Below are 17021 nucleotides of genomic sequence, written 5' to 3'. Positions count from 1 at the left end.
GTCCAATAACACAGCAGTGGCTGTATGTGACACAACAGAAGCTTACAAATGCTCTGATTATATATAGATGTTGCGAGACAATCTCTCAGGGCAGATGTACGAATGGATTGCATGTATACTTTTAGTTACAGTATATCGTATTATACATGTGCACAGCACTTTACAATGACGTTAAATCGGATACATAAAGGGAAATATAATCTGTATATTTAATACACTTATGAAAGTTTTGTATACGTTTTGGTTGAAAGGTGTTCCTGTCCCATGGGGTTTCACACTCGTTATGCTGTGTTGGGAGGCAGAAACAGGAGGGACATGTGTAAGTGTATTGGTTCATCGAGCAAAATTGAGCAAATTTGAGATGGGCTGTAATACGAAGGAGCTTTAAAATACATGAAGTATTGTGACCTAATTATTGCTCATAGTTCAGCAGTTCATGACATTTCTTCTTCTTTCTCTTTAGCAAGTCCAGTTTGCCCTCCTCCATCCACTACTGATCTTAGCAGCTCCAAGAAGTTCATGCTGGACATGCTATATGCCAAGAACCAGAACAGCTCGTCGTTGGACACCGAAATAGTCAGTGTAAAGAACTCCACATCAAATGTAACGGCGATGCCATCCATGGAGAAGAAGGGCCCCATGATCAGGACAGAAACGCGTGAGAAGGAGATCTCCAGCGTGAGGCCCACGGCTGAGAACTTCTCCGACACCCGGACAGCCGGGCTGAGGGCTCAGTACAGCATTGACGCGGAAACTAACGCCAAGAATTTGGAGAAGACCCTCATGATCCCTTTTAAAAAGCCCTCTGGAATATTGTGGGAGCAGTCGGTGCCACAGCAGAATGTGCTGAAGATTAAAGACCTGGACTTCTCTGACCTGTGTGAAGAAGAGGATTATGATGTCCTTGATTTCGAGGCCAATGAAACAGTGTCTCCCCCACCACTGCCAGTCTTTAATTCGGCATCCCCTCTGCCCCTTTCAGGACTACCTTTTCCACCTCCACCACCACCACCTCCTCCGCTGCCTGGGTGTCCCAGTTTACCTCTTCCACCTCCCCCACCTGCGTGCCCCCCACCTCCGCCCAACAAAAGCCCCCACCTTCCACCTCCTCCACCAGCACCTGCCAGCTTTCTGTCCATGCCACAGGAGGGCTGTAACATGACTCTAATGAAGAAGAGGAAGACTGTGAAACTTTTCTGGAGAGAGCTGAAAGAGTCGGAGGGCACCAGCAGGGGGAAGTTTGGCAGAGGCACAGTGTGGGCGTCATTAGATAAGATCGCTGTGGATACTGAGAAACTGGAGCATCTTTTTGAATCCAAAGCCAAGGAATTGATTGCATCAAAGGTGTGTGTGCACACTGTGTGTGGTTTAAATGGATTGCAACAAGATGAAAGCAATCTGTGTATAGTGTCCTCGCCTATGTAGATTGTTTATAATAATTGCTGGAAGAACATAGCGAGCACCCATAGGAGTTCTGTCATGGACCTCATACTGCTTGGAATTCCTCTGAGCAGGGATTGCTAGGCAATAGAGGTGACACAGCACCGTGCAGCAGGGACATGGCGGTATGGCCAAAAGGTCCACAAATGATGATCCTGGGTAGTGTTTCTTAACCCTTTTGTTGCCCCCTTGGGCAGTAAACGTGTTATATGGAGTGTTTCTGATGCTAGTAATTCTAGCTGTGGAAGGGAACACAATTTGCGGTGGGCTGGCTGCCCTCTATCCGTTTCTTCTTACACCAGCCATGGTACAGTCTCCAGTGCAATATTTGTCCCTGCATTTTCTTGCACAGATTGGATACCTTGAATTACTTAATTAGAGGGCAAAGGGGATAGTTTATCATAGGTTTATAACTAAAGAATATTTATGCTTTCCCAGCCAAAGCTAAGACATCGCAACTGATGCAGAAAGGTAGTTGCTTTGCAGGACCTTCTGACAGGGAGGAGGTTAAGTGTGCTGTGTTGTATTGTGTTCTAACCATGCCCGTCTCTAGGTTTATCCCAGGTAAGGCATCGCCTAGAGGCGTCATGTCCCAGGGGGCAGTCACTGCTGCCAACACAATTTTTTAACAGGTGGGAATCAGGGTGTCTCTGGAGCGGAAGCACGTTGATTTGGGCTCTGGTGACCCCCTGCTTCCTGAGATACTTACCTTCGTAGGGCGTGCCGAAATATCTGCTGTTCTAAATGTCTCAATAGGAAGCCACAACGGATGGCGTCAAGGCTTCCTATTGGCCTGCAGGATGCAGGACATTTGAACAGCAGAGATACTGGCACTCTGGAGGTAAATATATCGGGAAGCAAGGGGTTCCCGGAGCTGAAATAAACGCAGTTCAGCTCTGAAGACCACCCTATGAAGAGGAGGGAGGTGGGAATTGGGCGGCCTTAATAGTACTTTTCTAAGGGCGGCACACGACCTAGGGACGGCCTGGTCCTAACTTCTACTTTTTGTGTTCACAGAAAGGGAGTGAAGTGAAGAAGCAGACACTGGTGGTGCTGGATCCCAAGCGAAGCAATGCAATCAACATAGGACTCACCGTGTTGCCCACTGTGCACATTATCAAGACCGCTATCCTAAATTTCGACGAGTATGCAATTAGCAAAGAGGGGATTGAGGTAAGGATACAAGTTACATAAAACTGGACAATCAACCGTCACAAATAACGGGAATGATAGACCAAGAAGGGCCCCAATTATATGCACTCCAATCCTCACTGTAGTGTTCTAGTGATGCGGGGTAATGCCGGATTCGATAACCGATGGCGAGTATATTAATCAAATTATATACTATGATCAGTGACGAGTTATACAGTAAAACATTGAAATTATAGCGATCGTTAAGGTTGTTGGGATATATGATATGCATGAATAAAATATTCTTTATTGGTACAACACACAAGAATAAAAAAAATATTTTAATGAGTTGTACCAATAAAGAATATTTTATGCATCAACGATCTTTATCATTTCAATTGGTTTACTGTATACTATTCACTGAACATTATAATGCATACAATTGGGGCCTTTAGACTATCATTCCCTTCATCTCTGAGGGTTGATAGTCCTAACTGTTGTATGTATGTATGTATGTATGTATGTATGTATGTATGTCTTTATTTTTATAGCACCATTAATGTACATACAGGTAAATAGTAATACACGTGACAATCATATAAATAACAAATACATAACGGGAAGGAGTGCTTCAGACATAAAAGTGACACTTATGAAAAGGTGTCCCTGCCCCGAAGAGCTTACAATAGTATTGGTAAGTAGGGAGACCATAGGAGGGCGTTCTGGTAAGTGCGTCTGCAAGGGGCCACGGTCGATGTATGAGGTGTATAGTATCAGCCACGGAGCTACTCTTATGCTTCGATAAGCAGGTGTGTTTTAAGATGGGTCTTTAAAGGTAGATAGAGAAGGTGCTAGTCGGATATTGAGGGGAAGGGCATTCCAGAGGGGAGTGATAGTCTGTATATCATTCCTGTAGTGCACCACCCTACATACATTATTGAGTTTGAGCGGGCACCACAATTTGTTGTATCTACCAAAGGATATGAGTTACTGTATCTGAACCACTTTGCTTCCCGAGGGCCCGGCGACACATTGATGTAACAAAGAACGGGAAAACGTCGCGTCTCACTTGTTAGCAAGAGGATTCCATTTACTTGGAGTTCAGTTTTCTTGGATCCTCTATGTACGTTTCTAATGGAGAATTAACCCTTTGTGATGTCTGATATCCCCAATGCATGAGTACGGGATCCTACTTTCACTGTCTCCCAATGTAAAGGGATCTGTACAGTAAGGGCAGTCACAATGTACTACTGTACTTACAACCAATGAAGACTGGTGGCTGACACAGGAGATATATTTAAGAAAAGGTTGAACATGTTCTTAGAAAGGAAATGGATATGCCAAATATGTTAAACATTGGATGGGTGCTGCTCCAGGGAGAAATCTGATTGCCAAACCTGAGTCAGGAAGATTTTTTTTTTGCCCCTCATGAGACATAATTGGCAAATGTTTAATTGGTGTTTTTTTTTTTTGTTTGCCGTCTTTTGGACCAATAGAACTAGAAATTTAGGATGAGTATCTCACTCAATTAGAATTTAACAAAGGTTGAACTAGACGAGAGTAAAATTATTATTATAATTACTGCCACTTTCAGTAAGGATTCTGCTTATTAGAAATTTTTTCGGCATATTAAATTAGGCCTTGAGGAATTGGAGCATGTGAAATCAGTCCTATTCTGGAAAATGTTTGCCGCTTAATGTGAAAAGTAGTGTTGTTCACACTTCTGCAAAGCTCCGGAACATCATTGGGTATGAATAATTTCATAACGTCCACTCGTTACGATACGTACAGTTTTTCACATGCTGGAATGCTAGGACAGCACTGTGTCCGTCTCTGATATCCCACCTGTATTTCCAAGGCTATGAAAGCTAATGCTCGTACACTCCACTTTTACAAAGCAATCTTTAAACAGAGGGAGATTAATTCTTAATGCTACTGAGAGAAAGGGGGGGGGGAGGGGATAAAGAAAGCAATTATCGCATGCTTGAGTTGGTGGGAAAAATGTTCTAAGATCTCCTGAGAAGACCTTTCTCATTAACCCCTTCAGTGCCTACTGGGGCCATGTTTATTGGGGCCCAACGTTCATACCAAGCGCCTATTCCTTAACTCTGCGCCCAGGACATACTTGAAAACGAGAGGTAACTCTCAATGTATTACTTCCTGGTTACACATTTTATAAATTAAATAAATTCCTGCCGTTAATCACACTCTACTGGCAAAGTTATTGTAGCTTTGGCTGTCCCGTGTCGGATGGGAGGTTAATCCCATCTCTGAAAGAGCACGTTGGCTGGGTAACCCTCTGAGATATCTGATCTGGGACTTAAAACTTGTAAGTGCATGAACGGGTAATCCGCCTTTCTATCCCAGGTGGTGGGGGGAGGGTTGATACTATTGTGGATATATTTTTGTAGCCCCAGTGCGCTAGTTTCTCTGTTTTAATACATATATATATATATATATATATATATATATATATATATACACAGTGGTCGACAAATCATCAAAAAATCTACTCGCCGAACAAAAAAAATCTACTCGCCACCTAGTACCAAACGTGTGCTGCTTGGGCCAATAGGAGCTCGCCACGATGTTAAATCCACTCGCCCGGGGAGTGCAAATGTATAGATTTGTCGAACACTGTGTATATATATATATATATATATCTATATCTATATCTATATATATATGTGTATATACAACTCTACGTGTGTCTGTGCATATATATATATATATATATATATATATATATATATATATATATATATATGTGTGTATATATGTGTGTATATATATATATATATATATATATATATATATATATATATATATATATATATATACACACACGCACAGACACACGTAGAGTTGTACATGATCGCCAAACTGTTCATAATACCAGCACTGGCCACAGGTTTAGTGAAAATAGTTCATTCATATAATACATGGTTTCGGGCCCCAGAGGGGACACAGTAATAGGAGCAATAATGGGAATACGCTCTTCAGACATTAACGGTAAAACATTAGGAAGAGGAGTCCCTGTCCCAAAGAGCTTACAATCGAAGTGGAGAGAACTTAGAGAGACAGTAGGAAGGTGGTGGAGTTCTAAAGGCTAAAGCCGGCCATTTTTTGGAGGCCTGCAAAAAAGTTTGTTTTGTTTTCTGAAACACATGAAACTGTTGGGGGGGGAGGGGGGTTTAAAAATGAATGATGGGATCTGGTTAAATAAAATATGGGGGAAGTTAAGGCAATGCTAAACTACTGGTGGTAGTTGTTTGGATGTTGTACCATGTGTTGCATATTTCATTACTTTTTGTTGGATGGAGTTACATAGTAGTTTAGTAAGTCTCTGATAAAGAGGTTGATGACCAACAGGACCTTTTGGGCATTTTGTGTTCCCCTCTCATTAAGTTCATCTTCACACATACATCAGTATATATTGTGAAACCAGCAGGGACGGACGTGTGACAGAGCAGGTCGGATTTATAAAGTTGTCCCATGATGGTAGACAGACCCCCATAGAAACATATATAAATATAAGAAATGTGTATTACTTTGCGGCTGGACAGAGAGAGACAGGAGGGCAAGTGGGACCCATTAAACCCTTTGCTGCCAGAGGGGACAGCAACGCACTGCAGAGCATCGTTTGTTGCCAGTTAAAGGGAAAAAACAAAAATGGCTGCCAGCAACATCATTGATGGGAAGCCAACTAACACTGCTACGATGTGTGGCATTCTCTGCACTGATTGGCTGCAGCGGTCGGCGTGACATCTTTTATCACGAGACGTCCCCAGTAAATATCTCCTGGACCTTGGGGGTTCAGACCCAGAAAAACACTGATGTTCCATCAAGTCTGCCCCCCCCCCCCCACAAAATGATTACTGTCCCAGTAGCGCGAGCGTTATAAACTCCTGAAACGCCTTTCCCCCCCCCCGTTCTCGTTTGACTGACCAGGTGTCTCTCTTACAGAAAATCCTAACGATGGTCCCAACACAAGAGGAAAAGCAGAAGATTCAGGAGGCTCAGCTGGCAAACCCCGACATTCCGCTGGGATCCGCGGAACAGTTCCTCCTCACCCTGTCCTCCATCAGCGGGCTGGCGTCCAGGCTGCAACTGTGGGCCTTTAAATTAGACTATGAAAGCATGGAGAAGGTAAAGGGGATGACGTGACGTTGGTGGTGCTGTGTCTTAACTCCCAATACTTCTCAGTCTGACACGGAGGGAAAGCGTTGCTGACCATGTATTAGAAAGATTTACACATCTAGGAAAGCAGTAAGGGAGAGAAGAGGCTTCCTAAAATAAATATTTGGAACCATTAGCCTGTCGATGAAAAAAAAGTAGTCGCACTCTAGGGCCGTGAATTAAAAAGCAGTGGTACTCTCTAGCTTTAGTACCACCACATTTCAACCACTGTATAAATATGATCTCTCCAAAAATGAAAAAAAGCACAGAACAGGACGTTGTTGCAATTAATCAGGGTTCTGTTTTTAATTTCAATGTTTCCTCCCCGGAAATAATAGAATGCATTCAGACATAAGCCAACAAATCCATTATTTCTAATGAGGAAAAACTGCATCTGCTTTCTACTTTTCAGCAAGACTTCCAGCATAAACACGATCGCAATGAATTACTGTTGAAAGCCTAATAAGTTTTAATCCCAGTTTTGTTTTTTTTCCCCCTCCTCTGGTTTCTAAGAAGAGACGAGAAACGGAATGCAAAACATTTCCGAGTGCTCAGATTGCGCTTGAAAAATCCATAAAAGCCAATGTTTGTTTTGACACAAGTCCAAGCAATAGAATTGATAACATAAGCAGCAACACTGCTGTTTTTGTAGGGAAACAGGTGCTGGAATACAAAGCAAAAATATACATATCTAAATGACATTCAATACAGAAAAGCCAGGGCTGTACCTCCGTGCTGCAGGTCGCTCTCTGACATAAACCGTAAACGCGGTTAGAACTTCGTCAGGAAACGCCACAAACCAGCGCAACCACACAAGCGTATTTAAGATGCGATTTAAGCCCCGGCTTGTCTCCTGCGCTCTGCTCAGAACGGTTTCCTCTCCACCCTTTTCACCTATTCTGTTCTCGCTCGCCTTAAACCTTTTTCCCTCACTGCACCTTACCTGTACAACTCCCCCACACTCTGTATACGCCAAGCACCGTCTCCCCCCGCCTTTAAGTCAAACCTTGAAGCTCACCTCTTAAATGAAGCATTTCAGTAGCCTAGGCCAGGGGTGCGCAAACTTCTTGAGCTGCGCCCCCCTGTCTGACAGCCACAGCGTTCGCGCCCCCCTCTCCAAGGACCCGGCATCAAATGGCGACGCATCGTCGAAGACCCGGCAAAGAGCAGGTAAGTGAGTAACAGAGGCCTCACGCCTCCCCCGGCATTTAATTTAAATGCCTTGGTGAAGAGCGCGGGGCCTCTAACCCCCCCCCCCTCTTACACCTGAGTGTGTAAGTGGGTGGTGTGTCTAAGGGGGCAAGGGTGGGGGGGGGGGAAGAGGGTGAAAACCACTGTTTTGTTTTATTTACCAGGATGGGGAAGCAGGTGGTCCCTGGGGCCGGAGCGCCTTCATTTCAGCTCGGCAGACCCCCTAGATCCAGGCACTTGTGTAAAAGTAGTAATGTTGCAGTACCCTCCGGGGAAAACACAATGGGCGGTGTTAGATCTCCCACATTACTCGGGCCGAGCATCCACGTCATCCCATTGCAGCTTTCCGTAGGCCCGCATGACGCAGGGGGATTTAAATACCAGGAAGTACCCGCGCTACTTTTAGCAGTAAGGATCAGGGGAAACAAGATGTTCCTGGAACTGAAACATGGTTCCAGGGACTCTCTGCTCCAGGGAAATCGCTGCTTTTAGGCCGAGTCCCCGCTGGCGCTGAGCACGCTTATCTTAGTCAATGTGGATCGTCACATCCACGCTCATGCTGTGCGCACGCGCTCATGCTGTGCGTACACATGCTCACCAAAAAAATGTAACTTTCGAGCGCGCACAATTTGCCCCCCCATGCGTGCATCCGAAATAGCGAGGACGCCCGGTGCCTTGGAGAGCTGGTGACATCACCGCTCTCAAGCATGAGCGCGGTCAGCGCCAGCGGGGCCGCAGCCTTGATGTCACAATCTCCATATATAATTTCTTGTGGATACTTACAACTTAAAAAAAAAAAAAAAACTACTTTTCATCAAATCTTCCCTGAAAAATAGCCTTACTAATACTAACATCGATGGACAAGGGAAGGACCAGCTGTAGAGGCCAAACACGATTCACCTGTGCTGCTCTCGTTACCTTCATATCGGTCACACGCTAGTTCTTACCACCACCACGGAGAGTAACATGAATAATTGATGGTGGAATAACGCTTATGTCGGAATCGCTCGTCCGTGTCGTGCGTCTCAACAGGGTTACCCATTACTGTGTTAACCCCTTGACTGCCAGCGGGCCTGCAAGGCATGGCAAACAACCTTTTGGCGGCCAAGGCCTTAACCTCGTAACTACTGGAGGAGCCCCAGAGTACTTCAATGAGTCCTGTAAATCCTTCACCGGAATTGGGACATATGGTGGCCGCCATCTCGCCGCGACGAAGTCTCCGCCGGCGTTCAGCCGCAGAAGGACCCGCTTTGCCCAGGAAAGTTAATTTAAGGCAGCACACTGGCAGCAGGGTCCCCCTGTAAGAAAAAACTTAAGGTGACTTACCTTGACAAGCAGCCCTCCGCCGGCAGCGGCGCAGTGTCAGGACGTCACGTTGCCATGGCAACGCGTCATCATAGGATGTCAGTCACCATGGTCCACTCCGGAAATGGTAAGACCCCTCTCACAAACGGACACAGAGACACACACCTATCTGCCGGTTTGGGGCCCCGCACTTACTCCTCTCCATCCTTTCCTCCCTCCTGTCGGCACCGGGATCACTCTTCCACCCGAACGGAGGGGAGAGCTGGAGGAGGGGGGCCCCCCGTACTCCCTCCTCTGATCGGGTGGAAGTTGGATCCCGCCGCTGCCGGCGGAGGGCTGCTTGTCAAGGTAAGTCACCTTAAGTTTTTTCTTACAGGGGGACCCTGCTGCCAGTGTGCTGCCTTGGGCTCTGTAAAGCCTAAGGCTGCGTCCATAGACACAGCAGCCGTGCTGAGGAGTGCGGAGGCGCGCGGAGGCTGAGGGAAAGCGGGTGCTTTCCCTGGCCTTCCTTCGCGCTCCTTCCGGGGGCGTGTATGGGCGGGCCAGTGACATCACGGAGCTGGTTCGCCCTCATTGGGCGAACCGCTCACGTGACCGCCCGATCGCGTGAAAAATCAATTTTGACTGATTTCACGTGCATCGCGCTCCCGCTTCCGCACACTGTATAGACGCGATCACTGCGTTAGGCAGTCTGATCGCACAGCGTGCGTACATATCAGCGCGGTCTGGTCTTCTATGGACGCAGCCTAAGGCCGGCCCTTCATTTTTCCCTGCTTAGGACTTACATTGGCGGCAAATCAGCCGCGGCCAAAAGTGCTTGACTGCCTCTCACTGCATTCAGCTAAACCTCTTCTATGCAGCATTCATGCTACTTACTCTGCAATTTTGAGCGAACTCGCGAGACTTCCTTGATCTATTTAACAACACTTATCCTACGTCACGCAGCCACGTTGAGTAACAAGTCCCCGAGAGCACATTGCTGGTGTTCTGGAACTAGGTGGCAAGAGCGAGAACAACCGTTTTATTTCAGGCTATTGTGGGGGAAATGAGTTCCTGCGCCGAGATAATATGAAATAAGGACTGGAGGTGGATAAATGTTTCTTCTCAACCCTACTTGTTTATTTAAAGATGAATGATTTATTATAATAAAGGGGGGAAAATAGATTTTTATATGTTTAGGGTTCTGGTAGTGTCCCCTACTCCTCCCCCCCTACAAAACCACCACAGGTTCTTGCCCACCCATGATGGGTGAATGATAATATAAAGCATCTCTAGGTAGAGTGATAGAATAGCCAACAGTGTAAATTGCTGAGGGTAAAATTGCTCTCTCTGCAACTAAACTACATCACCATCTCCTGACCATAGCCAGGATGCATGCTATAGCCAGGATGCATGCTATAGCCAGGAGATGGTGATGTGGTTTAGCTGCCGAGAGATCAGTTTTCTCTCAATGTAGTAGATCAATTTTCAATGTAGTCGAATTTAGTACAGCTTGAAAATAAATGTGTTCTCTGCGTCCCATTATTGTGTTGCAATGTTGGTCATTGTGCCATGCCTGTGGTTCTTCCAGTTCTTGCTAACGTGCTGTTCTCCTCTCTCAGGGTCTGGCATTCAATGGATTTAATGACCCATTATTTCTCATAAAGTTGATGTGTAAGATTACTCCTTGGTCTCTCGGGTGCTGCTCTCCAGTGTACCGTGACTAGTGTATTGTTGCAAGAGGAATTTTGATCCAGAATTGTTTCTTGGACGATGCTTTTCTTTGGGAGCGTGAACAGCTCTAGTAGGCTGTAGGTCATAGAGAGAACCTTGTTCTAATCAACTTAAAAACTTCCTTTGATGTGGTTTATTGGCCCTTGAAAGTCTCTTCCCAAGGATCTTTGATGCTGGTTGACTTATACAGTAATTTATCCCATTCGCTGAAAACAGTTTTATAAGTTTAGACATAATTATTTCATATAGCGCCTTTTCTCCCAATGGGATGAAAAGCGTTTCAGAATTATAATATAGTGTACGGTAAGCAGCATTGTACATAGGATTGTTAGACACAGTCCCTGCCCAGGTGAGCTTAGAATCTGTTTTTGGTGCCTGAGGCACAGGGAGATGGTGACTTGCCCAAGGAACGTGATACACAACAGTGAGCAGGTGGAAACTTGGCAGATTCAGGGAGAGCTTTCGGGGTTGGAATTGTCTGACGGTTGAGAATTGTACATATACAAATTGTATTATATATCATTATATTACACATGTCCAGTATCTATACATATGGCATTTATTTTTATGTTTAAGGAAAGGCCAAAGCAAAAAAGGGGCAGAGTTAACAGTATTGATCCATAGGTTTGTATTTCCAAACTTGTTGTTGATTGAGGGAGACCCCATAACATGACTTTAATTCGTTTTACTGCAATGAATATAGCCGTATCTTCTGAATAAAAGCGAGTGGTAGCCGTGTCGGTGTAAAATTCCAACTACTTTCTTCATCTTGTGTTTAGCACGCGAGCACAAAGTTGTTGTTATCTGGAAGAGAGATTACTAATTAGATGTTTAGTGACCAGAAGACGGGAAGATTATTAACAAAGTAAAATGTTCTAAAACATTCCAATTTTAATGATTAAGACTTTGGGTAGGTCATATAGAGTGTATATATATATATATATATAGAATAGATAGATACAGCTTGGGTCTACTGGGGAGTTTACATCCACCTTTAGGCCTCATTCAGGGTGCTGGCTTCGGAGGGAGGGCGTGCTGACGTGCGTGCGGCCGTCCGACACAATGTATTTAAAGGGAATTGTGGTTGTCGGGGTAGCAGCTGCCCTGTCTCCGAAGCCCGGAGTTGACGCTGGCTACAGTTTTAATAAACAACCCAAGTCGTTTTTTGAAGCTGCAGCAGCGTCACTAGGACCTCGGCAGCAAATGAAATCATTCTTGAGAATGATTTCAAGACAGCAACACCCATCCCTAAGCTGAGGTCTGTAGCCCCGCCCCCTCCCCGCCTCAACTCCTGAAAAAAGTCTGCTGGGGAGGATGTGCACACATCGCCCAGCAGACTGACGCCCGCCCTCGCGAACGCCCGCCCTCCAACTCCTGCCTCTGGCACCCTGAACGAGGCCTTAGTTCCACCAAGTCCCATCCTGCAAACTACAATATACAGTATATACATCCAGGAATATTATTGGGTAGTCATTTGTCCAGCAGTGGACTGACGAGCTCTGAAGATAATTATATATGTATCTACTATATATTTTGGAAAGTTGTTGGTCTGTTTGCTTTGCAATTGGACACACCTTAAGATATCGAAACCAAATTTCGCTTGGTGGTTCCTGAGACGAAGGAAAAGGACGATGATCCAGGCACACGGACTTTTCAATAAGTGTGTAATTCAGCTAAGAAATTAATCATTTCTTTTTAATAGCTGAATTAACCCTTTTATTGAAAAGTCCGTGTGCCTGGATCATTGTCCTTTTCGTGTATACCTATTGGGACCTGCAGGACAATCCCAGATTCCGTGGGCAGCTGAGTTGTGTTTTGCAGTAGTGAGATGTGTGCCAGTTAGACCCCCTGAGTTCTTTTTTCTGAGACAAAAGAGCAGGATTTTGTCTGTTTGGATACAACTGACATGATCCCATCACACAACCCTCAAGCTCCCACTTAAAGCTGCAGTTCAGGCAATATCCTACATGTGTGGGTTTTTTTTTTAATAAATCAGTTCTGTAGTAAGAAAAAATACTTTTAGCATTTTCTGTTTAAAAAAAAAAACAACTTTGAAAGACCAATTTTCTTGTATTCTATTTTAACAAGCATGCTTGTTCCTATAGCAACCATTTACATTCCCCATATTTAAAGATGTCGCCAAACTTTGCCGATCAATAGACGGAGAACGAATTGACCGGCAGCTATGCAGTTCTTTGGGTAATTAGAGATTGCACAACTGAAACTATTGAAGTAAAAAAATAAATTAAAAAAAAGACTGAACTGCAGCTTTAATGACTCCAATTTGCAACATTAACAAAAATACAGGAGCATCCAAAGTTCTTCAAGAGGGCAAGATCATTGTTTGGGACGCGAGTACCATGTCCCACATACACACAGCATTAGAGGCTGTCCCTCGAACACTTCAGGACCTGTTATGGGTGGAGTTTTTGTTTTAGCAGGGGATTTCGCATTAAGAAAATAAAACATTTAATTATCCATTTATAAACCTCAGAATTTTTTGGTTTGTTAGAATTCCCGAGCAGCGCCGTGTGTGTGTGTGTGTGTGTGTGTGTGTGTGTGTGTGTGTGTGTGTGTGTGTGTGTGTGTGTGTGTGTGTGTGTATTACAAAAACTCTTGTAGAAGAGAATATTTTTATTATATTGTATTATTTTTATTATTATACTCTGACTCGTGACATTATTATTATTTTTTTTACACAGGCTACCTGAAAAATCTTTCAGAATAAAATATGAACAGGGCGTGGGCTGCTGAGGGAGCGGCAATAAACACTAATGGTCATTCTGTTCTCGTTTTAGGAAATCGCTGAGCCTCTGTTTGACTTAAAACTAGGAATGGAGCAGCTGTCAAAGAACAAAACCTTTAAAATCATCCTGGCGTCGCTCCTGGCTGTTGGAAACTTCCTGAATGGATCGAACGTAAGGGGCATGCTTGGGCAGGGGAGGTGACAGGGTTATCTTGGGTATCCTTGTTATAGTTGTCCAGATGTGGGGGGGGGGGCGCTTGCAGATCTCATTGTGAATATGTCAAATAAAAATACAAAGAATGGAGTAGCCAGTAGCGAAAAAATATATATCTAATAAAAAAATGTATATGTCCCACTCACAAGTTATGGTAGTAATATAAGCGAATCACAGATACACCTCTCTCTGATAGGAGCACTGTGGCAAATTCTCCTCTGTGGTGTATGTCTTGGGTCCTGTATTAGGCCATACAGCCTGCGCGGAGGCTGTGACGTCACCCGCATGCAGCGGGTGCGTTTTGTGTCCAGTGTAGACGAGCCGTGGGGGGGGGGGCGTGCCTAGGGGCGTCACAGAGCTGGCTCGCCCTCATTGGGTGAGCCGCTCACGTGACCTGCCCGTTGCGCCAAGAAATCCGTTTCAACTGATTTCTTGCGCAACGCGTGCCCCCACCTGCTGCTGCGTGGTCTGTGGGCGCGATCAATGCCTTTAGGCAATGTGATCGCGCCCTGCATGGACGCCTCCGTGCGGTCTCCTCAACCATGGACTTGGCCTTACTCAGAAAGTAAGAGAGAAACTCACAATGGTGTAGTATGTCTCAGGAAATATTCTGCATAAACACAGAAAATGCAAATCACACTTACATTTCAAATATGTGTAAAATTCATTGGCGAGGACTTGACGATCGCTGGCGCTCTGCCGTTCTCTGCCCATCGCTGCCTTTCCTTTCCGCGAACGTCGCTTCCTGTGACGACAGCAGTCCTGGCGGATGGGGCATCTATGGTCACTCAGCTGCCGGAGAGCTGATCTTCCGGCCCTCCAGAAACTGATTCAACGCGTTTCGCCTAGGCATTTTTCAAGAATCAAAAATATAATTGAAAACCCACTGCATTTAGAAGTGCCCGGTTGTACCCAACTTTTTTTCTTGTATCCTTGTTATGGCATCTCCGTGATCTGAGAGTCGCTGGTTCAAGTCCCACTGAGTTACCCTGAGCATTTAACTATTAGGCTGCGTCCAGGGTTGCAGCAGCCGTGCGGAGGCACGCTGAAGCTGAGGGAAAGCGGGTGCTTTCCCTGGCCTTGGTTAGCGCGCCATCCGTGGGCGTGTCGGGGGGCGGGCCAGTGACGTCACGGAGCTGGTTCGCCCTCATTGGGCGAAACGCTCACGTGACCGGCCCTGCGCTCCTGTGAGCGCTTGAAACTAATTTTTTTCTAAGACCCACGCTTCCGCACGCTAAAGCCGCTCTCATTGCGGCTGCAGGGGCTCACTGGTAAGCGTAAGCGCGCCTCAGCACGGGTCAGCGCCTAAGCGCTGACCATGCCAGAGACCTTAGAGACCGATGCAATGAAAAAAAACATTTTAAATCAATTGGTTTATATGAATAAAATAATACACGCGCTGTAGATTTGTGGGCTTTATCTGTGTAATCCCACAGTTTACATGTCATAGTTGCCAAATTTTAGTCTCCCCCCCACCCCCCACAGCAGTTCTATAAAAGAGTGCAGAATCGCAGCCTGTCCCTGTGAATCTGCTCTGAGAGCGTGTTTGCCTCTGTGCCAATAGATCTTTTCTCATAGGAAAAGCTGTGTGTGTTGAGTTGCAAATTGCAAACTGTGTCAGTTATCAGATAATTACTGTGTGATACATTAGCAGGTCCCCGAAGTGCTCTGCGCTCCATAATTACAGAACAGTGGTAACAGCAACGGATAAAATGATGGGATGGGATGCACCGTTCACGTCGTGTTGCTCCCAGATGAGAGTTCGTCTGCGACTGTGATTTCAAAATGTGTTTTCAAGGCCTGTTGTAGGTTATAAGGAGTCGATTCTGATTTAAGGGGTCTACATTTATGAATCCGACTCCCAGAGTCGGAATTAATTCCACCTATCAGTGTAAATACGGTGTCCCTGCCCTAATACATTACCATCATCTTTCTGTTTGTTTATTCCTAGGCCAAAGGGTTTGACCTCAGTTACCTGGAGAAGGTGTCGGAGGTGAAGGACACGGTTCACAGGCAGACCCTGCTGCACCACATGTGTAACATCGTGACCGAAAAGTTTTCCGACACCTCGGACCTGTATTCTGAAATTGCTGCCATCACGCGGTCGTCTAAAGTAAGCGGGCGTTGGGTGCTGTATAACGAACCCTAGGTCACTGCACACGCCGCGGGGGACATTTACTAACGGCCAATGCGGGTTGACACCCGGCGATCCCGCGTCTGCTACGGGATCACGGCGCGCAAACCCATATTGGAAGTTGGTAGATGCATGCGTAGCTGAGAAATACTTGGGATGAGTAGTCATTCTTTTATATGGTCTCTTAACCCTTTTGCTGCTAGAGGGGCCTGCAGTGCTTCCTGACAGGAAAAGGCTTAGGATAATAACACTGCTGTAGGACACTAGTTAGAATATCGCATGTACGGGTTGGAATGGCAAATTCTAACAAATTACAATAGTAATGCATTACTCTCTCGAAAGCTGCCAGTCCGTAGTTCATTAAAATCCATTTATTTATTACGAACATACTTTCCGCATGAAAGGCTGTTCTGTTCATTACTCCACACAGAGGGAATTCTTTAACTTCAGAAAAAGCTTGGGAAATGCCTTTTATTAGGCTGAAGTTGGGTATAAAATGCTCTGTTCCCGGCTCCGTGATCACAGCGAGTTCGCTAATTAGGGGTCAGAGTTCACCGAGAGAGGGGTTCCTTGACATTCCTGTGAATTTCCATGCTGGAATATGATCTGCGCTGTGCCTGTGCTGTGATTATATACACGCTCGCATTGCGGCATTCAAATAATAGCGTTGGAAATGGGACCTGTGCTACAAACCACAGTGGCTCACAACATATTGTGTGATGCAGTATGTTGTGTTAGTTTGTGGTGATAGAGAGTTTCCACAAGGCTGCTTGGTAATGGCCAAGTAACAAATGGTGGGGCACTGCGTTTTTTCTTTTTGTTTGTTTTTAATTACAAACTTGAAGCAGGGTGTCTCTGGCGCTGAACGGTGTTAATTACAGCTCCGGGGACCCCTTGCTTCTGGAGATACCTCCAAAGGGGGTGCTGGTGTTTTTTTTTTTTTTTTTTTTTTCAGTTTAAAGGTATTG

General features: G+C 45.3%; 1 protein-coding gene across 3 annotated transcripts in view; it reads left to right on the top strand.

Moving 5' to 3' along the window:
• The window catches only part of FHOD1 (formin homology 2 domain containing 1), a 124563-nt gene that overhangs the window by 94141 nt on the left and 13401 nt on the right, over positions 1-17021 (top strand). For all 3 annotated transcript variants that reach the window (XM_075576636.1, XM_075576634.1, XM_075576635.1), the window contains 5 exons: positions 464-1344; positions 2458-2613; positions 6538-6720; positions 13758-13877; positions 15871-16032. In XM_075576636.1, coding sequence (XP_075432751.1) covers positions 464-1344; positions 2458-2613; positions 6538-6720; positions 13758-13877; positions 15871-16032 — 1502 coding nt within the window. The remainder of the gene's footprint in view (positions 1-463; positions 1345-2457; positions 2614-6537; positions 6721-13757; positions 13878-15870; positions 16033-17021) is intronic.

This window comes from Ascaphus truei, chromosome 19 (genome assembly GCF_040206685.1).
Source record: "Ascaphus truei isolate aAscTru1 chromosome 19, aAscTru1.hap1, whole genome shotgun sequence".
Taxonomy (NCBI): Eukaryota; Metazoa; Chordata; class Amphibia; order Anura; family Ascaphidae; genus Ascaphus; species Ascaphus truei.
Note: the sequence above shows the minus strand (reverse complement) of the source record. Positions and strands in the feature narration are given on the sequence as shown.